Below are 27420 nucleotides of genomic sequence, written 5' to 3'. Positions count from 1 at the left end.
ATGGCCAACCCTCTAACACTCATATACCCGGTTCACATTGTTTCTGACCATCCTGTATGTATGTATCAAATAATATCTAAGATGTAAAGATGAATAGGAACAGACAATTACTGGTCAGGATGGGAAGAGAGAGCAACAGAAAGACAAGACAAGGAATATGAAAACACAAAGGGATTTGATTCATCACTTGTTTGTTCCTTTCCATTACTTATATTGAGCCTTTGGGTTACTTTCTTTTATGTTCAATCAATCAATCAATCAATCAATCAATCAATCAATCAATCAATCAATCAATCAATCAATCAATCAATCAATCAATTGCATTTAGGGTAGTTGCCCAGGTGGCAGATTCCTCGTCAATCGTTTACCTCTTATTTAGATTTATTTATAATTGTTTATCTAGCCTTTCCTTCAATATTTTCAACAAACTTGGAAATTCATCAAACATTTCCCATGATATTCCAGTCCCTTACTCCTCGTCCTATAAATGAACATTTGCCCTAATCTGTCCTCTTGAATTCCAACTTTATTTTCATACTTTCTTACTTTTAAAAGCTCCACTCAAGCTTATTCTTCTACTTACATCATTCCACACTAACTCACCACCGACAGCATGAAACGTATCGCATAGTCGAGCAGCTCGTCTCCTTACTCCCAACATGGGCGCCCATATGACAGTTTGTAGGGAGGGGCCCAGACCTGGGAGTACGTAGTATTTTTATTATTTTGGAAGATAAATGGCGACTTGTATTCTGCGGTAGAATAACCCACGGTATCCCCTGCGTGTTGGTGGGGCACGGTACTACCACTTCTACGTAATACTGACTTTTAAATAATTTTCTTGAAAGGAAAACACCTGACTACATTAGATTTTTGTCTTTCCCTGAGAGCTAGAGGGGGGGCCGCGGCCTCACCTTGCCCCCGGGTATGGGCGCCCTTGACTCCCAAGTCTTCCCAGCCCAAAGTTTGCAACATTTTAGTAACTCTACTCCTTTGTCGGAAATCACCCAGAACAAATTGTGCTGCTTTCCTTTGAATTTTTTTCACTTCTCGTATCAAGTAGTCCTGGTGAGTCCCCCTGCAGTCGCTCACAATCCTGCAACCTACACAGTATAACATCATCCGCAAATATCCTGTTGAAGATGGGGTTGCTAACTATTTTTGAGACAAAAATATAAAGATGAATACAGGAATAGGAATGCAGGACAAACACATCTGTTATATGTGGGTGTAACATAAAACTCATCCTGAACAGAAAGTATTTCTGTGCTGTTGTTTCATATAAAGTATAATATATCTTCTCAAGAGTATCCAGTGTCCTTGAATGGAATTAGGGAACATATTACTGAATTAATTATTGATATAATTTGTTTTTGCAGTTGGTTGGCTCGCACAAACCCAGCTGATGTAGCACGTGTTGAGAGCAGGACTTACATATGCACACGTGATCGTCGTGAAACTATTCCTAACACAAAACCTGGAGTGAAGGGTGTTCTTGGCAACTGGATGTCTCCAGAAGACATGGACCTAGCAATCCAGCAGAGGTTTCCAGGCTGTATGAGAGGTGAGTGTGTAAACATAAATTTGAGAGGTCATATAAAGAGAGATAGGAACAAGAAAAGGAAAACATAATGACCAGCAGTGCATGGTTACCACCACAAAATATGTATGACAGAAATATTCCATGAACCTCAACGGGAATTTGTGTGTGAACTCTGCAACTTATTGTGTGACAGATATCATATCATTAACTGTATAAACTTGATCAGCCACTATTGTAAAATATGAGAAATTTTTGTTATGCACACTTATGAGCATTACTTAGTTTAATAATGACTAGAGATGGTAGATTTTTGCAATCACAATAAATGTAAATTGGGAGTGCAGTAGCATCATGTAATGTCTAAGTAGAGGAATTAACTTGATATCTAGATATTAGTTCTGATCGCTCATTTCATTTCATTTCAGGCCGTACAATGTATGTGATACCGTTCAGTATGGGTCCTGTTGGTTCTCCTCTCTCAAAAATTGGAGTAGAGCTTACTGACTCACCCTACGTAGTAAGTTCCATGAGGGTGATGACCCGTATGGGAACACCTGTACTCAATCTGCTGGCTGAAGGTGAGGACTTCGTCAGATGTCTACATTCAGTTGGCAGCCCAGCCGTCCCATTAAAAGACGAGTACAGTGGATGGCCCTGTGACCCTGAGAGGACTATTATCTTGCACAAGTAAGATTTATCAGCCTACCACACTTTTGCCATTTTCTTCTGGTTATTCCATTCTTCTTCAGTTCCTGTTTCCACTTTCCACTGAATCAAGGACCTTTATTGTTGCCTATCTTTCCACCACTCTTTTCCTGCTGGTAATATTTCTTCCATCTTTCCTCCTCTCTTCTCCACTGTATCCAGCCCCTCTTTCGAGGCCTTCCTTGTGATCTCTTTCCAGTAAGTTTCTCTGTAAACACTTTCTTTGGATGCTCCATTTGCATCATGTGTCCATACCATTTCAGCTTGTTTCTGTCCTGTTATGTAGTTTTGAAATTACAATCCTATTCATAATCTCTTAATTTCTGATTCTTTTCTTGTCCTCCCAACAATTGCTCCCAAATAATTTCAAAATAATTTCACCTCAGCCACCTGAACTCCACCATCTCATTTTGTTGTTGTCCACAAACCTGCTGCATATGTCAATATTGGTACATTGTAGATCAAATGCAGAACTTCTTTACATTTCCTTAGAATTTTCTGGTTCCACAGTATATCCCTCACACTCTGGAAAAAAAGAAAAAAAAAAGAAATAAAAAGACATTTGCTTCTTGTACTCCCTTTCCAGTCTCCTCACATAGATTCTCATCCTCTGTGATTACACATTCTAAGTGGTTGAAACTTTTTGCAACTTCTATTAGCTTTCCGTTTACTTTGATGTATTTCATTGTAAGATTTTAATTATTTCTATCCAGTACTAGCCAGAAGTTACATCCAAGTTGTAATTCTTATATTCAGTTCTGTTCAGGTCTAGAGTTTATGAAAATTTCTTCTTTACCCATTTTCTTTTTGTCTTTCCAGGCCAGACACCAATGACATAGTCTCGTATGGCAGTGGCTACGGAGGAAATTCACTCCTTGGCAAGAAGTGCTTTGCCTTGCGAATTGGCTCTACTATTGCTAAGCGAGAAGGCTGGCTGGCAGAACATATGCTGGTGAGTGGCCGCTTTGGTCTCAGAGTTGATAAGTTTATTGGCTGTTTTGTTTTATAATGTACGTATGGCAACTGGTAAATCAGAAGTAGAGAACTATGCAACTAAATGGTGAAAAGTTATTCATGTTTGCTCCGCGTTCTTTTATGGATAATTTATCAACTTAATAATGTTAATAATAATCGTATGGTTTTGGCTACTGTGTGGAGTCATTATAATTTGACGCCATTTAGAATGCTTGCGCCTCAATTTTGACATTCTGTTTTACTCTACCAAGTGAACCGGACGTTCACTGTGGCCATCTAAGGCTGAATTTTAAGTAATGGCTGATAATGTTGTTCATCAAGCTGAACCTTTGATGTTCACGATTAGGCCTACGAGTGTAGACAGAGAGTTAAAACCAAAGTAAAAGATAAAAATAATAATAATCATATGGCCTCGGCTACCGTGTGCAGACATTTCAATTTGACGCCATCTGGCTGTCTGCTCGTCAATTTTGACGTTCCGTTTTACTCTAGGCCCAATAGATGGCAGACCGAGTAAACCAAAGGTCTCTTGGGTGTTTATGGCTGAGATTTAATGAATATTGTCGGGTAAACACCAAATGTGTCACCAGAGATCTTTTACATGCCGGCATCGTACGACATGGAGTGTCGAATGGACTTTTGTCCACCCCTCAAAAATCCGACTACGTCTGCTGGGTTTGAACCCGCTATTTTGAGATCCGGAGGCCGACACTACCACTGATCCACAGAGGGAGCTATGTAGAAGATATATGCAAGAAATCACAAGGCATACTCTTAAGGAGTGGAGTTAAGTAGAGGGCATACGGCGTATATATCTGTGTACCCTCGACTACAGCCCTGCTTCCTCCCACACTGCCATCTTCAAATAGATTGGCTCTCTTACAAATCCATATTCTTCTACATCCATTTCTTCTAAGCCCTGACAAACTTGTTTCTGCTTTCCTGCCTGCTTCATCACTCATTCAGGTACTATCACAACAGATCCTTAGTCTCGACGGGAGAAGTGTGTGATTAGAGGAAAGCTGGATAAACACAGGGAGAGGGAAGAAAGATAAAGATGAATACAGGAGGTCAAAGACTAAGAACTCAAGTCAAACACAGAAAGAGAAAAGGAACTCAACAGCGAAGGAACCACAGATTTACAAATCATATTCCTAACTTTCTGTACTGATATATTACTTGATTTGTCACTTCTTTGTTCTTTTTCATTACTTATCAATTAATACATAGAATGATTTGCTATTTTAATATTACTAAGAAATCAATGAGAGTTATTTTTATAGAAAAATTACATAAAAATTATCCAAGATGGTAGACATAGTTTTTATAGAAGGTCAGAAGTTCTTCACTGACAACTCCTGAAAATAAAGTATTTGATATGCAAAAGTAATAGGTTAAATTACTGTGGTTAAACACAGATCAATATCTTTTATACTATTTGCTATCCAATGCAGGACAATAAAGAGATTTAATGAGTTATTGCCTTATGGCGATCTATTATCTCTCACTGATAAGCATAACCATATGGAAAATTTTAATAAAGTCTTGATTAAAAGTATTGTATGAAGAGAGAAGATAAATCATGCAACAGCAAGAAATATTTTAATTTGGCAAAAGTCCAGCTCCATGGCTGGTCTCTTGTCCAAGGGATCACAGGTTTGATTCATCTCCTGGCTCAGGGGGCTGGGTGTTTGTGCCGTCTTCAAAATTAGAAACACATGCCTTTATTATTGTGGGGACCTCTTACAATTGATATGCTTTCTGCAAGAACTCCCAACCTCAAAAACATGGAATAGAGATATTGATGGTTAAGCGTTTCAGATACAATCATTTACTATACAAAGGTGTGCTATAACTTTCAAATTAGTAACCAACATAAATGAAGTAACAGAGAAGATAATGACACTCATAAAGTGTAGTTTTGTCTTTTCATTTCTAAAAGACACCAATGAATTAGGTGAGAGACTTAAAAACTTCTTGCGTAGACATGTACATGGGGTGTAATGAAATGAAAAAAAGGTGGGTGAAACTTCAGGTATGGATTCTTTATGATGCTGATGAGACAAAAGGAGTTGCATCAGCGTGGGTCCGGAAATGCTTGGTTGCTACATCGTTAAGTCTTGCAAGTAATATCAGCAAACACTCCAGAACCTTCGTTTGCTGGAGAAAATTCAGAGACCTGTGTTACATGTTTCTGTAGCATGTAATACTGTTTGTAGGGTGAATGATGTAGGCTTGATTAACTTAACGCTTGTACATGGATTCCAAATGTACTCTTGTCTACTTGTAACCCATAACACACAGCAATAAAACATAACACAACATTTCACGGTCTCCTTTTTACACTGTTTATGCCCACATTGGAGCACCAAAATCAGACCTTACAGACCAAAGTCTTCAAAGAATAAGTTCAGCTTTTAACACTTGACAACTTTTTCCTTTCCCAAAACTTCTTCATTCTGGATGATCTTGCAGCCCGTTCTTCTGCAGATATATAGTACGCGCACTTTTTCTTGAGCCCTAGTTCCCATTCGTTACTATGGAGATCCGGGCTCAAGATAAAGTGCGCGTATAGTAACATAGTCTTGTGTACTTGTTGTTTAAAATCTGTTTCTCTTCACTGTTTCCAATTTGATCTTTAGTAATTTTCAATTCATCTAAATCCATTTGTATTTCTTTAAACCATGTGTCTTTTGTAGGAAATCAAAAAGTTCTTTCAGAAGTCTTAGTATTTGGTAAACGGTATATGTGTCCAAAGAATGCAATGCAGTCCTCTGTTTTCACATTGTGTCAATGATCGATTCACTTTCCTTGTAAAGTACTGAATGTGGCAAAAGTCTCCACTGGCCATCAATCCGGTATTTTTTATTAATAATTGTCTGAAGAATTCTTCTATCAACTTTCTGCAGTTTGTCTGTTGTTGATTGGGCATTCAGTTTAAATAATGTCTCACTTGCATATGTTTCTTCTAGCTTAACGACGGAGTAATAATGTCAAAATTTAGTATTAATCGAAAGAGACTGTTTCTTGTAACTCGGCCAGGTAATTTGTTGTGCTCGTCTCAATTTTTGAGTTCTACTGTCTATGGATGTTTTTTCGTTAGCATTCCAACTTATATTTTCACCAAGATATTAATATTAATATTTAAATTTTTCTACAACCTTTATTTTCTGAGTATTATTATTATTATTATTATTATTATTATTATTATTATTATTATTATTATTATTATTATTATTATTATTATTATTATTATTATTATTATTATTATTGTCATCATCATTATTATTCAAATCCCGGTCACTCCATGTGAAATTTGTGCTGGACAAAGTGGAGGTGGGGCAGGTTTTTCTCTGGGTACTCCAGTTTTCCCTGTCATCTTTCATTCCAGCAACACTCTCCCATAACATTTCATTTCATCTGTCATTCATTAATCATTGCCCCAGAGGAGTGCAACAGGCTTCGGCAGCCAGCACAATTCCTAGTTGGGGGCTTCATTCATTCCATTCCAGACCCTGTCGAATGACTGGAAACAGGCTGTGGATTTTCATTAACTTTCAAAACCCAGTAAATGGGATAAAGAAAGTTCGTGTAACTCGTTAAAACCTTTATAATGCAATTTCATCAACACCTTTTTGTATGTATTTTCAGAACCATCTCCCCCCCCCCTCCCTTTTCTGACCATACTTTCTGCCTTAAAATCCTCTCTCTGTTTATAGCTGTTGGGTTCTTTGTTCTGCCAAACCTAATTTTGATTAGTTATTAATAAACTATCTGAAAAAGAAAACATATACAGTATAACATTATTATACATTTTCAGATACATAGTTTATTAATCAAAATTAGTTTCAGCAGACTGAAGATCCCAACAGTTATAAAAAAATTGATCAAACTAGTATTTATTATTGGGTTTACAAATAGTTTCATTATTCTACTACTTACACAAGCAGGTTGCAGTCCAAACTTGAATAACAAAATTGTGTGTTGTTTTACATGCAGATCCTGGGCATCACAAATCCAGAAGGTCGCAAGCGGTACATTGCAGCGGCATTCCCCAGTGCCTGTGGCAAGACCAACCTTGCCATGATGAACCCCACCCTGCCTGGATATAAAGTAGAATGTGTAGGAGACGACATTGCGTGGATGAAATTTGACGAGAATGGTCAACTGCGAGGCATCAATCCTGAGAATGGCTTCTTTGGTGTGGCACCCGGTAAGTAGTAGTATAATGGTTTTATTGTTCAGTGCCAGCTCTACATCTCAAATAGACTTAACCGTTTCATTGCTGTGATCAAGTTTACTCCACACTAAGCAGTTCCCCAATGCTGCGATCGAATAAACTCTATTTACTTGAAACATTGTTGAATGTTGTTGCGACCTGTTGGCTACATTTTCTACTCCTTAATTTTCTGGCAGTAAATTCATTTTTCTTTACGCAAATATAAACACTGAACACATAGCTTGCTAATGGCTTGAACATGAAACCGTAATATGCATTTTGAAAGAGATTAATTTGGATTTGGATTTCTATAGTGATGGAACATTGGGGAAATTTTGATGATAGTAATAACTAAGTGGAATGGCATAGAGAGAGAAGTGGTTGTGAAATTGATGTGCCTTTCACATGGTCCGATGGCTGTCAGGAGCTAAACTGAGGTATGTCAGATACTAATTTGACCCCAGTATCCCCAAGGACTAGAGTATTTTGAACTTTTCATGAACGAGGAAATGTCAGTGAATGTTGCAGACAAAACTTCATAAACAGACATTTGAGGGTAAGCAAAACAAAAAATTCAGCACTGGGGCACACGGCCTCCTCGGAGAATGCAGCAGTGAAAGATTAATCATATGTGGAAAATGAATCTTCAATTTCATTTCATGAAAGAACAAAGTTTGATTCTAGTTGCATAATTGATTTGAAACATTGAGAATATTAAAAATTATAGTACAGGGTCTTTATCTTATAAGTGTGCAGCACTTAAGGCACAGTAAATTGCCGCAATGACACTTGTCAGCCGGCTGGTAAAATGCATGCTGGATCTGCGTGCTACTCAGTATCAAATAACAGTCATTGAGTGGTGAAACTAAGAGACTAAACACTTATCTGACACTAACGGAGACATTCAGAGTGATGTCCCTCAGTTCTCAAGCATGTCTGCCACTACCTAAACAGGTTTGTAAACACTTGACAAATCTCATCATTTAAGATGTTTGATATAACTAGCTGAATGTTTCCTTGCAGTTCTTCTCAGTGCAAGAGTTGCTATTGCTATGAAATTGATGAATGAATTAAAAATAAACACTTCAGCAGGCATATACTTCACATAGGACTCCACAGTGCAAACATCACTGCCAGAACAAATGTGTTACCACAGGAGCAATGTCAACAATACTGAATTCTTGCTTAAGTCAATAAGGTGATTTCATTTATCAGTTTCTCATATTAATTCTTCGGTGGGCACGCCTTTTGGCATGTCGCGAATAGTTACGCCGCAGATTTTATCCAATTTCTATTTTGTGTTGATAAAGAGAGTAATATGGAATTAAAGCTCCTACAGTAGTATTCTTGGTATACTGGATGAGTAAAGAAGCTACAAACAAGATTAAAAATGATACAAACAGTTACAAAACTTCCAAACAAATTCACAAGAAACTGGAAAGAACGTCCACTCTTTTTCTGACATTTCATTCAGTAGATATTCAATGTCTTCACGGAATTCCTGGCAATAAATACCATCGGCAGTTCACAAACATAACCAAGTAAAACTCTATTAATTAATAAACATCAAAAAAGATACCACAAATTTTAAATAACAGCAGCAATCAAATACTGACATATAGAGCCAGCTCCAGCGCAGACGCATCAACTCCAGTAAGCAGCCCTGCTATGACACTGATGGGGGACAAGTTTCACTCGAGATCACAGTCATGCCGATTATGATAAAGATAGAATACTATGAATCACTAACAGTAACTGTCACTAACTTCGGAGATGCTAGAAACTACATCTAGCAGTGTGTGAGTTCACCATACAACTAGCATCATGTCTATTTTGCACAACATTAAAATAAAGACCCTGTAATAAACATGATTCCAAACAATGATAATAATAATGATTTTAATATTATTGCAGGTACCTCGACGGAAACAAATCCCAATGCTATGAAGACAGTCTTCAAAAACACCATCTTCACTAATGTGGCAGCAACTAGTGATGGAGGTGTTTATTGGGAAGGACTGGAAAACGAGGTGGACCCTCAGGTGGAGATCACAGACTGGCTAGGACAACCATGGAACAAAAGTACAGGCCGCCCTGCTGCACACCCTAATTCCAGGTACTTTTGTCGTTCCTGTTGACATCATCGTTCACCTTCAGCTATAAAGCTCCTGTTATTTAGAAAATGGAAATAAAACATATAATACCGTATCAAATACATCATACAGTGAATTTCTGTAATAACCACCATTATAAAAATTTGGGAATATTAATCTAGTGGTTTAGACAACAGTGTTGGAGAAAGATGTAGAACTTTTGCTAAGCAGTATAGCCTCAATTACACTGGGTGAGTTCACTAACTGTTCACCAGCAGGTAAAGTAGTGTACAAGTGAGCACGTTGCAGTTAGTACAGCGGATGTTGATTACACACAGCTAGAAAACTCCCCCAGTCGCCAAACAAACTCGGGCACAAATAATGAAATGGTACATTCAGGAATTTGAAACTAATATAGTATTCTAGAGACCTGATGGATCACCAGTTGCTAAATAATGTAGTGTTACTTCTAGTTGTATGACAGGTTGATATTCTCATTCCATAGTCTTGTATCTTCATCATTCCACCAATCACCTGCATTAAAGCATCAAACTGGGTTCTGTCTAATGTAAAAATATTCTGGTAGGCTATAGGATGATTCAGGAGCTATCTAACAGTATTGGCACTGGTCTAGAAAGTCAAGAGATTTATTTGGCTTACCACGCATCACCTCATAATTTACAGGTCTTTGGACTGACAGGGGTCGCTTAGTAGGCCAAGGCTTTTCAGGACTGTAGTGCCATGGGGTTTGGTGATAGGATCTTCAACTCTTTGAGTAAAGTATTTCATGCACCATATTTTCCTTATCTTCTTACTGTTTCCTTTCCTACACTGTTCTAGATTTCCTCTTTTATTTTCCTTTTCTCCCCCCTTGTTTCCAACTTTTTAAAATACACAAATATGCTGTTACTGCGTACCAACACAGATAGGTCTTATGGTGACGATGGGAATGGGGGAGGGCTAGGAGTGGGAAGGAAGCAACTGTGGCCTTAATTAAGGTACAGCTCCAGCATTTGCCTGGTTTTCCAGCTTCTTTTGAAGTACACGGGTAGAAAGAAGAATTCTTGCACGAACTACATCTGACGGCATTTTGCAGCCACTGGAAACACACGGCAGTTTCATAAGCTAGGTATTGTATATGGTGAGTTTATTAGCCAGATTGTAAAATCACCATCATGTAGCATTCAACTTTACTCACACTAACAGAGCGAGTGGCAAGTTTACTTAGAGCAAATTTAGGAGCAGGGTAAATTTGCAGGTGAGTGAGTAGTAAATCTGCCTGGTGCAATTGAGGATTATCTCCAAGATTTATGAACTAGCAATAATTTTGTTTTAGAAATCATAAAAATGCTACAGAAACCTTAAGGTGAATAAACAAATGTTGCAGGTTCTGCTCTCCCGCTGATCAGTGCCCTATTATCGATCCTGCCTGGGAAGATCCCAAAGGTGTACCAATTGATGCTATTCTTTTTGGAGGGCGTCGTCCTGCTGGAGTTCCTCTAGTCTATGAATCCTTCAATTGGCAACATGGTGTGTTCCTTGGTGCTGCCATGAGATCAGAATCCACTGCAGCAGCAGAACATAAGGTGAGTGATGCTAAACCTTCAATATTTATTGTGCACAATAAAATATAACTTAACTCTCAGCAGTTTTTAAACTGAGTTACCAACCAACACTCCTGCTTATATTTTCATTTTATTTTAACTTATGTAATTGTTCTTATTCTGGGTTGATACAGTCTCTACCATTTATTCTTCCTTCCCTACACTTGAAAATTATGGAATAAAAGATTCTTAAGGAAGTAATAATTCTAAATAAGTTACAATCAGTGACTTTCTCCTTTAATACATCTCAGTATGTAGTTACTGTTTGGATCATCAGTCAATAGACTAGTGCGATGCAGCCCTCCATGACATTGTAGCCTGAGCTAACATTTTCATTTCTACAACTACTACATCTACTGAAATTGTTTGTGAAATTCATGCTTTTGTCTACCCCTACTGTTCTTACCACTAACGTTCCCTCAAAACTAACTGAACAAGTCGTAGATGACTGAAGGAGTGTCGCATGCATCTATCTCTTCTTCTGGTCAAATTTTTCCAAATCGCTCTCCTCTCCTCAACACAATAGGGAACATGCATGATCCGGGGTTTTAATTAAAAATATGCTAATCTGATTCAAAATTGCATGCAGAATTCAAAAATGTGATCAGAATGTACAAATAATAACTCGAAACATGATAAAAATCTACGAAAATGTCACGTCACGCAAGTACGCGATCTCATTGGCCTGACGTCATCGTACAGGTTGACTGAATTAGCAGACGAAGTAACACACAGTGTGCTGTGAGAAGCAGGATACACTTCGCGTATTTCTACTTTACGTTAGTGTCTAGTATGGTTAAATTCGAGGTCTATACATTGGATAATAATCTGAGTGGTATATTTTAGACTTAAAATGAATCCTGCGCAGACAGTGAGGCAGAAAACTTATAAATGGTGTAGAGTTCCGATGTGCAATAGCATACCAAACAAATTGTTTATAAACGTTCTAAAGACGCTAAAACTAGGGAGAAATGGATTTTGGTGAGCTGGAGAAATGCTGGTGATATATCGGAAAAGTCTACAGTTTATTTTTCTGAAGATTTTAACGCAAGATGAATTTGTTTGAATTTTCAAATCACTTTTCCATGTCAGCTGTTCTAGTGGTAATACTTTAAATTTTAATGTATGATGCTTTATTTAAATGCTTCAATTACATCTTGGAATATGAAAGTAATAAACAGTGCATTAAATAATGCTGATTATTAAAGTATTCTCCAAACCTAACCTATGTTTTGGGTGATCCATGTCAAGATAATAAATCAAAGGGGTTATGAACCATTTTGACAGCTCTAATTCTACCAATATATCTTGGCATGGGACAGTTATGTATGTCTTTATTGAAGAGCTTAATTGGTAAAGAAATTTAGGCTATATCTAAATACTCTATAATGTAACAAAGAATAGCGTGTACATCATGAAAGGAAACAACGTGAATTTAACAAATGTATAACTCTACACAAAACCAATGCTTGTCTGTTGGGGTCTTATAAGTTAATAATGCTCAATTATAATAATTATCATAATATTAATGAAATAAATAACATAATTGCACACAGGTGAAAATAGTGATGTAGGTGTTTAAAATATTATCCAACTTATCCTAAGTTTTAGGTTATACAAGCCAAGTCAATAAACCGAAGGGTAAAAATACCGCGCGAGTTGCCCGTGCGGTTAGGAGCGCGCAGCTATGAGCTCGATGCTGAGGCTGTACCTAAGGCCACGGCCGCTTTGTTCCCATTCCTAGTCCTTTCCTGTCCCATCGTCGCCATAAGACCTATATGTGACGGTGTGACGTAAAGCAAAAAAATAAAAGTCACAGCACCCAAAGACATTCCTGTATTGAGCGACTAAAATGTCACCAGGACACTTTTCTTTCCTGATATGCTCAGCTTGTTAAAAGCCAAATGTAATTAATGTTATTGGTTTCACGCCCCGCTAACTACTTCTATGATTTTCGGAGACGCCGATGTGCAGTAATTTAGTCCTGCAGGAGTTATTTTACGTGCCAGTAAATCTACCGACACGAGGCTGACGTATTTGAGCACCTTCAACTATCACCGGACTGAACCAGGATCGAACCTGCCAAGTTGGGGTCAGAAGGGCAGCACCTCAACAGTCTGAACCACTCGGCTCGACTTGTGAAAACTAGATGAAGTCATATTTATCTTTATCATGTTTAACTTTTTCCCTCCACAAAGATATTTAATTCTCTTTCATGGGCCCCGGAAGTGGGTAGGCCAGTTGTCCCAACCATAAATATATATATTTTTTGGGAATCATAGATTATAGCCCTATAGTACTATGATCTTTCTTTCTTTCCTTCTTTCTTTCTTTCTTAATCAGTTTATCCTTCAGGGTTGGTTTTCTCTCGGACTCAGCGAGGGATTTCACCTCTACCACTTCAAGGGCAGTGTCCTGGAACGTGAGACTTTGAGTATGGTGATGAAACTGGTGAGGAGGGCCATTACCTCACCCAGGCGGCCTCACCTGTTATGCTCAACAGGGGCCTTGTTGGAGGATGGGAGGATCGGAAGGGATAGACAAGGAAGAGGGAAGGAAACGGCCGTGGCCTTAGGTGCCTGGAGGAGAAGTAGGAAAATACGAAAAACCACTTCGAGGATGGCTGAGGTGGGATTCGAAACCCTTCTACTCAGTTGACCTCCCGAGGCTGAGTAGACCCCGTTCCAGCCCTCGTACTATTTGTTTTCAACTTTCATGGCAGAACCGGGAATCGAAACCGGGCCTCCGGGAGTGGCACACATTAACCACTACACCACAGAAGCGGACTAGTACTATAATTCTACCTATATGTTTATGTTAGTGCTGAAATCCGCTTTCTTGCTTTACTAATGCTGAAAGCCCGAAAATGTAATGTTATTCTTTAATAGGGGAGTCAGTCTAGAAGGAAATGTTGAAAGTGATGTGATATCTATCCAGGTTCGTTGTTATCCTAATACTATGGGTTACAGTACATTGCACGTATATAAAAGACACCACTTACAAACTTGCTTGTTATCCGCGAATTTCTGCGGCCATAAAAGTCACTATTTTTCAAGAATGATGACATTCACACATGATAGATTGTCTGACTGTGCTGTTTTGAACCTTTCTTCCGTCATTTCTAAGTTATTCGCGATCATCAATAATAAACAATCGGCTTTTAGCAACGGCTGATGCACAACGGCTGGTAGAGCTCCATGCGGTACTGGATCGTGACGTCACAGCGCGCCGCTTACGTCAGAGGCCGTTTCACTCGCCTTGCGGAAAGGCACTATTAAATATTTTTTTAGTGGTAGAAAACAAGGCAACATACCACAATGTAATACGTTTACGTACTATTTCATTGGTGTACTTTTCAAAAAAAATATTTTTGAAAATGATGCATGTTCCCAATTCACTGTCTGTTCATTTGTGATCTGATCAACCTATCTGACCTTCAGCATTCTTCTGTAATGCAACTATTCAAAAGTTTCAGTTCGCCTTCATTCTGCACTGGTGAATGTCCATGCTTCTGTTCCATACAACGGCATGCTCCAATTTCATATCTGTGTTTGATGTGAGAATATTTTGTTTCTAAAGAAAGGTCTTCATTACCTGCGCTAGTTTAAATGTTATATCCTTACTTCTACCATTGTTAGTTACTCTACTATGTAAGTTTTATTTATCGTATGGCATTTAGTGCTGGGCTTGCCTGGAGCAGGTTTTTATGGGCAGCCTGCACATCTGGATGCAGGTTGCTGATGATGATGATGAGGATGAGAGAAGGTGAAACCCGATACCTATTCTGTTGAATAACATCAAGGGGTCTGCTCAAAGCTTTATGTCCCCAATCGAACGGATAAATCACCATCAACAGCGTTCTATGCCCTTACTCCATATGAATATTGGGGAGAGGTTTGGAATTGAATATAGGCTTTTAACATGCAGTCTAGTGATTAGAAACTGTATACCACCACCTCTCCTACCCTGCCAGCCAACATTCTGATGGTGAAAGTTTTTCAGCCAATGGGACTTGAATCAGTTAGCCACGGTGTCATGCGTTAAGGATCAGGGCCACCAGGTGGACTACTATCCATATAAAAACATTCATCTACCTCCTTTAAGACTCTTCCTAATCTAACATTTCCTGCATCACCTGACTTTTTCAGTTGCACTCCAGTACTTTTGTTTTGTCCGGCTCCATGGCTAAATGGTTAGCATGCTGGCCTTTGGTCACAGGGGTCCCGGGTTCGAGGGTCGGGAATTTTAACCATCATTGGTTAATTTCCCTGGAACGGGGACTGGGTGTACATGTTGTCCTCATCATCATTTCATCCTCATCACGACGCGCAGGTCGCCTACGGGAGTCAAATCAAAAGACCTGCACCTGACGAGCCGAACCCGTCCTGGGATCTCCCAGCACTAAAATTCATACGCCATTTCACTTTTGTTTTGTCTTCATTTAAACAAATTTAATCTTGTATTCTTTCTCTAAGACAGTGTTCATATCATTCAGCAGTTTGTCCAGATTTTCTATAGACTCGCATAAAATAACAATAAAATCGGCAAATCTCGGTGTTTTTATTACCTTTTCTTGAACTGCAATTAATTTTTGACTTCCTTTACTGCTTGTTCTAAATGTAAACACTGAAGAGGGTCAGGGATAAACTGCAGCCCTGTCTCATTTCTTTTCCCTCTCAGTTTTGCTTGTTTCATTCTCAAAACAAGTATTTCATGTTTCTTATTAGTTTCTTTTCTGTTATTACAGGGAAAAGTGTTGATGCACGATCCATTTGCAATGAGGCCGTTCTTTGGCTACAACTTTGGTCACTACCTGGAACACTGGCTCAGTATGCAGGCTCGTAGTGGTGCTTCTCTACCAAAGATCTTCCATGTTAACTGGTTCCGGAAAAGCAGTGAGGTCAGTATGATTTACAAGAACCCTAGAACTTTAAGGCATTACGGGTTTAATTCCTGTTACGAAGTGTGGTGAACTGCAGATAATAACAACAACACTTCTTCTCTCACAGGGAAAGTTCCTATGGCCAGGATTTGGAGAGAACTCTCGTGTACTTGACTGGATCCTGCGCAGGATTGACAACGAGAACAATGCTGAAGCTACACCCATTGGTTATATTCCTGCTCCAGGTGCTCTGAGGTTGGATGGGCTTGAGGGAAACATCGATATGGATGAACTCTTCAGCTTACCCAAAGACTTCTGGCTTCAAGAGGTGGGTGTTTAAGTCATTTCTCTTTATTTTCTGAACTGAATTAAATCCATCCATCCATCCATCCATCCATCCATCCATACATACATACATACATACATACATACATACGTACATATATCTTCATTACAGATTGTTATGTCTTTCAGCATTCAGTTGGCAAACCTCTGTGATTTAGATAAGCGCCTCTGTAATCCTCTATTTGTAGCTAGCTTTATGCCCTCATTTAGTTCCACACCTGTTTTTTTTTAAATCATTAAAATCCAAGTCTAACCATCTCCGTTTTGGTCTCCCTACACTTCTCTTACCCTAATTGTCGAGTCCATTATTCTCCTAGGTAACGTATCCACCTCAATTCACCTCACATACCGGACTGAGGGGCTCAGATGGTTGAGGCTCTAACCTTCTGACCCCAATGTGGCAGGTTCGATCCTGAAGGTGCTCAAATACATTAGCCTCTTATCAGTAGATTTACTGCTATGTAAAAGAACTCCTGCAGGACTAAATTCCGGCACCTCGGCGTCTCAAAAACATGGAAAAGTAGTGTGTCGAATGTAAAGCCAATAACATTATTATTATTATTATTCATCTCACATGACCCCACCACCAAGCTGGTTTATGTACATAGTTTCATCCATCAAATTCATTCCTAACTTAGCCTTTATCTCCTCATTACAAGTACCCTCGAGCCATTGTTCCCCTTGTTTGTACCGGCAACCATTCTCCCTACATTCATGTCTGTTATGAGATATCATGCGTCCGCTGGCCTTTCACTCCTGTACAGCAAAATCGGTCTGAAAACAGATCGGTGTAAAGATAATTTAGTCGAAGAGACTTCTTTCTTTCAGAATATCATTGATCGCAACTGCAAGCTCATTGTATCTGCTATGCTGCACCTTGATTCAGTTTCACTTACTATACTACCATCCTGGAAGAACAGACATCCTAAACCTCGTTAGTGCATTCCTCATTAATATGTTTACCTGCTTAGCACGTCGTAAGCTCGAAGTCCCAATTCTCATCGGATTAAATCTTTATAAAAGTACCTCACGTCGCGTCACGAATTTTTGCTATTACCGCTTAGTATGATCACATTTTTCCTAGCCTGGAAAATCTTATTTGTTATTCCAACTCAGGTAAGAAAGAGTCCTCACCACAGTTGCATGATAATGGGAAAAGGCCTTGAATTCCTGAACTTCACAGGATAAGTTGCACCTTTGGAAGGCAAGCCGTTAGCCTCAGAAATGTTCAGTTTTGATTTCCAGTTAGCAGCGAGATTGTTGAATAACACAGTGCTTGTATTTCACATTCCATTCAGAAGAAATTTATTTTGTGTTGAGTGGTACAGTGAAGGGTAGCGAATATTTGTCGCCTCACAGCCTACATCTGGATTGGGAACCTAATCATGTGAAGTTGACTAGCGTGGTGCATACTTGTCTTGTGACAGCCTAGTTATGGACTTGGAAAAACTCGTGAAATTTCTTAATAATGTAGACAAAATTAAAATCTATCACAAAGTGGACTGGCACAAGCATCTTTAAGCGTGCAGAGGTAGCATGAATGTCGAAACTTGCACTTTCGAGTGTCGGCTCGATCATTTGAGTTAGTCGAATCAAGGTTTTGTTGTTCGAAATGGCGGCCAAAGTCGCAGCCGCACATGGTCGAGTGTAAACTCCAATTCATTGTCTAAGAGTGAGACCAGAAAATATAGTTTATTTTTTATTTTTTTTGCTAGTTGCTTTACGTCGCACCGACACAGATAGGTCTTATGGCGACGATGGGACAGGAAAGGCCTAGCAGTTGGAAGGAAGCGGCTGTGGCCTTAATTAAGGTACAGCCCCAGCATTTGCCTGGTGTGAAAATGGGAAACCACAGAAAACCATCTTCAGGGCTGCCGATTGTGGGGCTCGAACCCACGATCTCCCGGATGCAAGCTCACAGCTGCGCGCCTCTACGCGCACGGCCAAATAATGTTTAATAACCCACTGGTCTGAAATAAAAGGCTTCTACTAACATTTGTTTTAGAAATCTGCAATAATACTTGATATTTTCATGGCCCCCTCCCTTGCAAATGTTTTCATATTTGTTGTCTTCTTTTTTGTCACTTTTCAGTGCATTGTTGTTATTTTATGAACTGAAAACATTTTCTTATTTGTTCTCTTGTGTTTTTCACAACTTTTAATATTCTCCTCTCATCTTTAGTTTATAGTTTGCACTGTACCGCGGATACATGGCATAAAATGCCATCATGTCGGAAAAAATTATATCTAGTGTTTCCATATCCCTGTTGGATAGTTTTTATTCGTGTATTCAGTTGAACATTTTCTCGCTTAACACGTTCTTTTTGCCTTGTCTCGTGCAGAAACGTCCTAACGAGGTTTCACTGTACTTGAAATGATCTACCTGTTCCAGTTTTATATTTCTGACCTGACATTCAACCCTCATAGGTTTCTTCCCTACTAGAAATGCTGATTTTCAACCAAAAAAAAAAAAAAAACTTAATTAAGGCAAAAAGAGTTTAATTCTTCATTTAGCAACTTGTTTAGTCCTTTGCCCATTTTCCCCACAGAGGAATACTTTATTCATCTTTACTTCTCATGCACAACAATATAATGGTGGGAAGAATAAGAAAGCTTAACTAGAGAATATTTTTCTACTTTCAGGTGGAAGACATTGCAAGGTATTTTGAAGAGCAACTGGGTAATGATCTTCCTACGCCTATTTTAAATGAACTTAATGCCTTGAGGGAACGAGTTCAGAACATGTGAAGTGCCGTGATGGGAGCACATGTTATTCCAAGACTGTTGGGCAGGACACTCACTGCCCATTGAACCAAGAATGTTACCAGCCGTTTTGCTTTCAGGCCTCATCTTGGCTTACTTGTTAGTCCATAGAAAAGTTGCTGGCTACATCAGGTTGAAAGTAATGAAACAGCAGCTGGCAGAACATTCTTCTGTAAAGAATAAACAGTATTTATTTTGATTGCATTAGCTGCTTGATTCATGAACTGTGTAACAGTATCAGTACTGTTACTCTTCCTTTTAATGTGAATAGTTCCACTGCAAAGCCAAGATGAGGAACTGTAATGAAACACAAAGTATACTACAAAGCTGTGACGCAACTTGTACACCAGAGCTGTGTTATTTTATATGTTAAATGTTTGTAACGTCCTAAACTAGTTTGTCTGTGTAAAATTTTATGTTTTATTAAAATTGTGTCTTAAATAACTGATCTGAAGTACCTAACAGTCAAAAGTTTACAGTATTATTAAACTGAGGATACTGTTTTTTACTTCAGATCTACAGAACAACTATTTATTTTGTTTATTCTGGACCATTTTTTAAAATATATTTTAGAATGTTTTTAAATGACTTCAGTTAATCATCTTTTATTAATCTCAGAGTATTTATTCACCATTGTTACTTAAGAAGATCTATTGTATTATAGTAGAAGAATATTATTGTAATAGGTCACTGAAATTTGAAAATAATTTTAATATTTTAAAAATAATTTTCAAATTTCAAATTCACTCTGTTCATGAAAAAGAATATCATATTGTTGTCAACCTTCACAATATAATGCCACTATTTTTGTACTTATTTACCTCTATTTGTGTATGAATGAAACCTACCGTAACAACATAAGAATAAAATACTTATAATCCATGATAAATGAATGTTTATTTTAATCCTGATGCTCTGTTATACAGTACAGTCTCAGTAATCTGGCCTTTTAGGGATTGGAATTGTGCCATTTTATTAGGATTTATAGGCTATAACTTCTGGTTTTATAGAGAAACAATGTACATATTTAACACCTCTATTATAATCATCATCATCATCATCCAAATACCACCACTGGCATTAGATCAAGTTGCCTGTTATGGTCTCGATCCATCTCTTGGCTGGACGTCCAATAGAGCGATTTACACTGGGCTGGTATCATTGGGATTCATTCCCTTCTCATGGTCCTTCCAGTTTGATTGGTATCTTCCTATGAATTATAACAATGGTTCCACTTTCAGTTCTTACATCACCTCCTTATTCCTTTTGTGATCTCACCACATAAATCCTGCTGTACATTCCATGAATCTCACCTCAGTAGCAGTGATTCTGGTTTCATCTTTCTTCCTGATGTCCTTGCTTCACTGCTGTGCAAAAGAACTGGTCTGGCTAGTGTTCTATAATTGTGTAGTCTTGCATTTCTCTGGGCTGTAGACTGTTTCATGACCGAATTGATAGTACCTATGGTTTTACTAAAGTTTACAATGCTGTCTTCAATTAGTATGTTTGTTGAAAAAAAAAATAATGTAAAAACATGGTAGAATATTATATACTGTAAATTTGAAGGTGTAATCCTGAAGTCGTGAAATAGTTTGGTGTCTGTTAACACATCAAATCAAATCAAAATCTCTTTATTTGCAAATGAGGTGTCTACCTCGGTGGCAAATGGTACACTAAAATACATTATTGTCAAGCACTATATTTTAAATTAACAGGAGACGAAGAAAATTTTCCTAGAATACAATATTATACAATTTACGCTAATAATTTTTTCTATTAAACACACACATCATCCTTAATAAATTTATATTGTTTACAAAATTCTACTTATAATATCTTACAAACATAGTCAACTCATATACAGTACGGTATGTGAAATTACTTCTAATAATACTATACAACTGGCATAAGATTAAAATTAACACTGAATTTATTTACATATTTATATTTTACCCATTTTGGAACCTAAGTAGCATAATGACCTGCTGCGTCTTAACCAGAGCCCCTTTTGCCACCACTTTTCAGAGTTCCTGAAGGGCCTTCACAGCTACCGTAGCGGTCCCAGGGCCCTCGAAGTCCCCACTGTACTTCACCCCTACAGGCAGTCCCCTACTTGGGCTGTCCAAACTCCTTAGACCAGGGGATGGAATTAATTTAATCACACACATTTATTATTTACAATATCCTGCACTGATCAAATGCCCTCTAACATTTAATTTATTGACATTGACTGCCAGGACACATAGCAAGAAATGTCCTGGTGGCCAAAGCATTTTTTCTTCTATGCATGTAGTAAATAAGTAGTAAAGCAAAATTCAAAGTGATATTTCATGTAAGTGTTCAATATAGATACGAAATACAATAATTCCTAGCACCCAGAGGTACCGCCGTGGCCCCACAGGAAAGTTCACTGCATGGTTTTGCCTAGACGGCTAGAGCGGTACAGTCTAGCGGTACTAGACTCTTGCATTGCTTGATAGTACACATTGCAGATAACAGAGTGTACCACAATTTGTTTACTAGCGCTTAGCACTCATTGTTTTACAGTAGGGTGTGTGTGAAATACTAGCAAGATATTTCTAAGTTATTTTACCAATGAAAAAATGAAACGGTTTTCTTCTCAAACTCTACTGTAAATTAATTAAGTCGTATCCACTCATGGACTCCAACCAATGAAAATGAGATGAGAAATTTCCTAGGTATTATAGGCTACATGTGTCTAGTGCATATGCCACTATGTCTCTATACAGGAACGAAATATGTTCACCAATAATGAGCCAAAACAGATTCCAATTGTTATTAGCAATGTGGCACTTCTCTAACAATGAAGATTATCCCCCTGGAAACAGGCTATTCAAATTATCTGCTCTTATCACGATGGTAGTGGCAAAGTACAAGGAGCTACTAACACCTGCCCAGACAGTCTGCATCAATGAATCTCTGATACCCTTCCGTGGAAGAATGGTAATAAAACAGTTCATCCCAAACAAAGTATGGGGTCAAAGCTTTCAAACTTAGCTGTGTAAAAGGTTACACCTGGAATATAATGATATATGCAGGAAAGGAAAGAGATGGATCTGTCCCAACAAGTATAGTTATGAAACTTGCCGAAGATTTGCTTGGAGATGGAAGAACCATAGTAACTGATAATTACTATACGAGCTAGCTACCTCTGTGGATGTGTGGTAGAGTGTCGGCCTCCGGATCCCAAGATAGCGGGTTCAAACCCGGCAGAGGTAGTCAGATTTTTGAAGGGCGGAAAAAAGTCCATTCGACACTCCATGTCGTACTATGTCGGCATGTAAAAGATCTCTGGTGATACATTTGGTATTTACCCGACAAAATTAATTAAATCTCAGCCATAGACGCCCAAGAGAGATCCGGTTTAATCTGTCTGCCATCTAGCGGACCTAGAGTAAAACGGAACGTTGAAATTTGTTACCTCTACTACAGTGGTAACACCAAACAAGGCACAAACACAGTTAAAAGGGCAAGGTAAGAGTACAATACACAATACAAGAAAACACTACACACTCGGGAAAAACAGTAGCTAGCATTAGGCGGGTCTCCAACAAAACAAGTACGTAACTATCAGTAGGGCCAACTGGTGAACAACGAACCGGGAAGATGGAAGGGCTGGGAACCTACCAAAGGCATGGACATGGCTTAGATAGCGGATTCCGAAATGAATCACCGTGATCCTTAGTTTTTAAAAATATTATTTACAAGGTAATTCTACAAATACATTCCAAGTTATGAGCTATAAGTTCAGTGATATACATAGGTTATTCGTAGTAGTGTAAATTCAAATTACAAATCAACTGTGCATCTAGTTACCAATGCAGTAGTACAATGCAATTTACAGGTTATCCAAAATCTAGCGTACCTAAAGTGATACAGAACTATCAGAGGCAAACCCCAAGGGAAATACTATTAAACTACAATATACATATTTTAGTGAAACAAAACGGGAATGCCTCGGAAACGAACAGGTAAGTCCAGCAGAAAAACTAAGGCGTCATAAGTAACTAATTTGGTGAATCTAGGCGAGGTTAGGGCAGGCTCCTGTGTGAAAAGCAAATCGGAACATTACGGAAATTTTAGCAGGAACGGAATTCAAGAGTGCTTACCCGAGGAGAGCGCCATCCCGAAAACCGGGGGACGTCAACCAGATAGGCTGCTCGCAGACAGATGGAACAAAGCCGACAGAATTCAGGATATAGAATTCATTCGAACACTGCCTCGCTCACTATATATAGGAATTACTGGCCTTGGAGGCAACCAATCAGCGTGCACGTGTTCCCTATCACCACCTAGACTCACCAATCACAACCTTACTTTCGATCGAGAACTTTGACTAACATTCTAGAATATGCATGATCGCGAAAGTCGTATTTTTCCAGAATAGACAGAACACGCTTTCTAGAACACATACCAACAAAGTAACACACCCTGTACAAAAGTTATGTAACTCTCTAGATCTTTCCAGGAACTATAGACAGAATTCTACTATTTACAAATGCCTATGTTACAACATTATACAGTACAGGTTAGGTCAATAAAAGTAAAACATCATATTACATTTTACAAACAAAGACTTCAAAAAAAAATACATTCCACTCGCATTACATATTTCACTTGTAACATCTTCCTCCCCCCGAAAGTCGAGCCCTGCTCGACCAATAATATAACATCACTGGGGAGCAAGCGATAGAACGTTTTCACACAGTACCAATAGTAAAGGTACATTACTTTAACACACACAATTTCTTGAAGTAACCTTTGCGATAACCAACCAACACAAACTGTCATATAATTTTCAAAAATAATATAGATCCACCTCTTGAATAAATATCACAAAATCCACATGGATTGTCACATTGCACTTCAAAATGCCTTCTTTCGCAGATGATTAGACAATTTGTAGTCTGTCCACCAAATCATGTACACCATACTTTCTTCCAAATTCTAGAAATACCAAAACTCCTCACTTGTTGCTAACACTTTTGCACTACTTTCCTACAACGGTCACAGCACAGCTAGGCCACAGGTTCTTGCTGATGATGCGGCTGCCAACACGGTCGTTTGCCGCCAGCCTTCATTCAATGTCAGTCCAAACCCGACACCTAGACGAGATGCAGTTCAGTGGTCTCTTGCACCAAATAAGCCGGGGTGAGACACCGTCCAGTCCGCCTGCCACCAATAGGATGTTCCCCGCAGGATAGTGGTGCCGGATGGTGACACCCAAGGCACACAGTGTGCCTCCCAATTTGGCACTTCAGGTTGCTGCCTGAAGAATCTGGTCACTGCAGCCGCTGTAACACACACAAACCGCAGCAGTCAGGGAATACTTGCGGTAAAAGTATGCTGCTAGGCTCAATATCTCGTGGTCACCCCATGGGTGGCTTAATGAAAATGCAGGAGGGATTCTCCCTTGCACACAGGGATATTAGGGCACTAGCCCCGGGGCAAGCACTGCTATCTACAATTCACATGACAAGATTATGGTGGGGGTGAAAAGAAACTACAGGAGGGTGCCCTAAACCTGACCGTAAAAGGAAGAAAATTCCAAGAAGTGACCCTAAACTAAAACTTATCTAACTTATAATACTAAATCGATTACACTAGAGGATACCTAAAGTATTCACTTACACAATTACAACTAACTTACAATGAAATTTATTATCTTACAACTAAAACCTTATAAATAACCTCACCATAAAATTATGTTATAAGTAAATTCTTACAAATAACTTACAACTAAATCTACAAGGTCACCAACAATGGTATTTGCCCTTCCCTACCAGACTTAAGGTACCTTGATCTGGGAGAGATGTACTCTGCTGATCCTTTTCCTTTTGGGATCGCTCACCAATAATATCACCGGGGTGAGGAACTTTAAGATGGTGCAGGGACCTCGAAATCTGGGGGCCAACTTACTGATAACATGGTCCGCAGCACTACTGACGGGATGTGTTTTAATAAACACCTGGTCACCCACCGAGAGATCGTGCGGTCTTTGCCCGTGGTTGTAATTACGCTGGACCTTAGCGTAATAAACCTTCAAGTTCTTTCGTGCACGGTGCCAATTAGCTCGGATCTTTTCTGGGCTGGCATCGTCGGGCAGAAGATCATTAATTGACCATAGGTTAGATAGAGGAGAATTTGGAGTAAAAGCCAACATCAACGAAGCAGGGGTTTGCTTGTGGCTTTCATGGACAGCAGTGTTAAATGCAAATGACAACCAATTCAATGAAGAATCCCACTTGGAGTGGTCTGAGGAGTGATAAGCGATTAGGGCAGATCGCAGGTTACGATTCACTCTCTCAGCATAATTGGGCTTCGGGTAATACGGGGTAGTGGTTACATGAGCAATGGATAGATCAAAACAGAAATTCCGGAACTGGGCAGAAGTAAAGGCTCTTGCGTTATCACTTACCAAGAACTGACAGGGTCCAAAACGAAGCGAATATCTGTTTCAAGCACGAGATGGTGGTGTTGGCGTTAGCCATCCGAGTGGGGAACAGCCACATAAAACGCGAAAAGGCGTCAACACACACGAGTATACATTTGGTATTTACCCGACAAAATTAATTAAATCTCAGCCATAGACGCCCAAGAGAGATCCGGTTTACTCTGTCTGCCATCTAGCGGACCCAGAGTAAAACGGAACGTTGAAATTGACGAACAGACAGCCAGATGGCGTCAAATCGAAATGTCTGCAAACGGTAGCTGAGGCCACACGATTATTATTATTATTATTATTATTATTATTATTATTATTATTATTATTATTTATTATTTACTTACTATACGAGCTTGGAGTTAGCTACACACTGCTTGATCATCAGACGCATCTTTTGGGAACTCTGAGAATAGGAAAGGTATACCAAAAGAAGTTGTTGAGAAGAAACTGAAGAAAGGTGAAGTGATTGCGAAGGAGAATGAAAAAGGCATAACTGTCCTCAAATGGAATGATAAAAGGGACATGCTTACAAGGTGCGTTCCATAAATAATGCGACCAAATTCTAAAACAAAAAAAAATTTATTGAATATATTCATAGAAATAATCAAAAATCTTCAAAATAGCACCCTCTTGTGTTGATACACTTCTGGAGGCAGTGTTTCCATGCCTGGAAGGCATCCTGGAAGGCCTTTTCCAGAATGTTCTTTAGAGCCGATGTAACATGCGCCTGGATTCTTTCAATCGTGTCCCAATGTTTTCCTTTCATGACTCCTTTTAACCGAGGAAACAAAAAAAAGTCAGCGGGAGCCAGGTCAGGACTGTAGGGAGGCTGGGGAACCAATGGGGTGTTGGTCCTGGCCAGGAAGTTGTTGACAATGAAGGCGTTGTGACTTGGCGCATTGTCGTGATGAACTTTCCACGTGTCCTTGATGTCTCTTTGGCAGCGTGAGACCCTCCTTTTCAGTCTTTTGAGCACTTCCAAGTAGAAAGCTGAGTTCACTGTAGTCCCGGTAGGTACGAATTCGTGGTGGACAATGCCTCTGACGTCAAAGAAGACAATGAGCATTGTTTTGATCCTGGACTTGCTCATGCGTGCCTTCTTGGGACGGGGCGACGATGGGGTGTGCCACTCTGAACTCTGCCTTTTTGTCTCAGGGTCGTACTCAAAAATACATGACTCATCACCAGTGATAACTGAGTTAAAAAAATTAGGATCATTTTCTTACATTTCCAACATTTCTCGGCACCGAAGCATTCGCATGTCCTTTTGTTCGTCGGTCAACACTTTTGGGACCAGTTTGGCACACACCTTTCTCATGTTCAAATCTTCGGTCACAATGCGGAAAACGGTTGTTTTTGCCATGTTTAGAGTTTGTGCTATCAATTGAAGGCTCAGCCGTCTGTCAGAGTTCAAACAATCGCGCACACGCGTCACATTTTCGTCGACTCGTGAGGTTGATGGCCGTCCACTGCGAGGTTCGTCGGTGATCTCCTTTTGGCCCTCCATGAACAACTTGTGCCATCGGAAAACTTGTGATTTGGACAAGCAATCAGTCCCAAAGGCCTGCTGAAGTAATGGAAACGTTTCGGTGGCGGACTTCCCAAGTTTAACGCAAAATTTGATAGCGTACCGTTGCTCTACAGAACGATCCATTGTGCCATGTTACATGAACTCAAAATGGGCTTGACGGAAAAAAAATTGGTCACATTACTTATGGAACGCACGTTGTATATTTCGACAAAACACGGTGATGAATCTGTAGAAGCAGAAGGAAGGCGTGGTAACATCCAGAATCCAACAATGATTCTCGATTACAATGAAGGG

The 27420-nt window shown here is 39.1% G+C and overlaps 1 protein-coding gene across 2 annotated transcripts in view; it reads left to right on the top strand.

Moving 5' to 3' along the window:
• The window catches only part of Pepck1 (Phosphoenolpyruvate carboxykinase 1), a 392471-nt gene extending 372453 nt beyond the window's left edge, over positions 1-20018 (top strand). For both annotated transcript variants that reach the window (XM_067149721.2, XM_067149720.2), the window contains exons 4-12: positions 1380-1564; positions 1969-2230; positions 3068-3200; positions 7223-7436; positions 9357-9558; positions 10923-11121; positions 15887-16039; positions 16149-16349; positions 19010-20018. In XM_067149721.2, coding sequence (XP_067005822.1) covers positions 1380-1564; positions 1969-2230; positions 3068-3200; positions 7223-7436; positions 9357-9558; positions 10923-11121; positions 15887-16039; positions 16149-16349; positions 19010-19114 — 1654 coding nt within the window. In that variant the 3' untranslated portion in view covers positions 19115-20018. The remainder of the gene's footprint in view (positions 1-1379; positions 1565-1968; positions 2231-3067; positions 3201-7222; positions 7437-9356; positions 9559-10922; positions 11122-15886; positions 16040-16148; positions 16350-19009) is intronic.
• Positions 20019-27420: the final 7402 nt, after the last annotated feature.

The sequence above is a fragment of the Anabrus simplex genome, chromosome 6 (genome assembly GCF_040414725.1).
Source record: "Anabrus simplex isolate iqAnaSimp1 chromosome 6, ASM4041472v1, whole genome shotgun sequence".
Lineage (NCBI taxonomy): Eukaryota > Metazoa > Arthropoda > Insecta > Orthoptera > Tettigoniidae > Anabrus > Anabrus simplex.
Note: the sequence above shows the minus strand (reverse complement) of the source record. Positions and strands in the feature narration are given on the sequence as shown.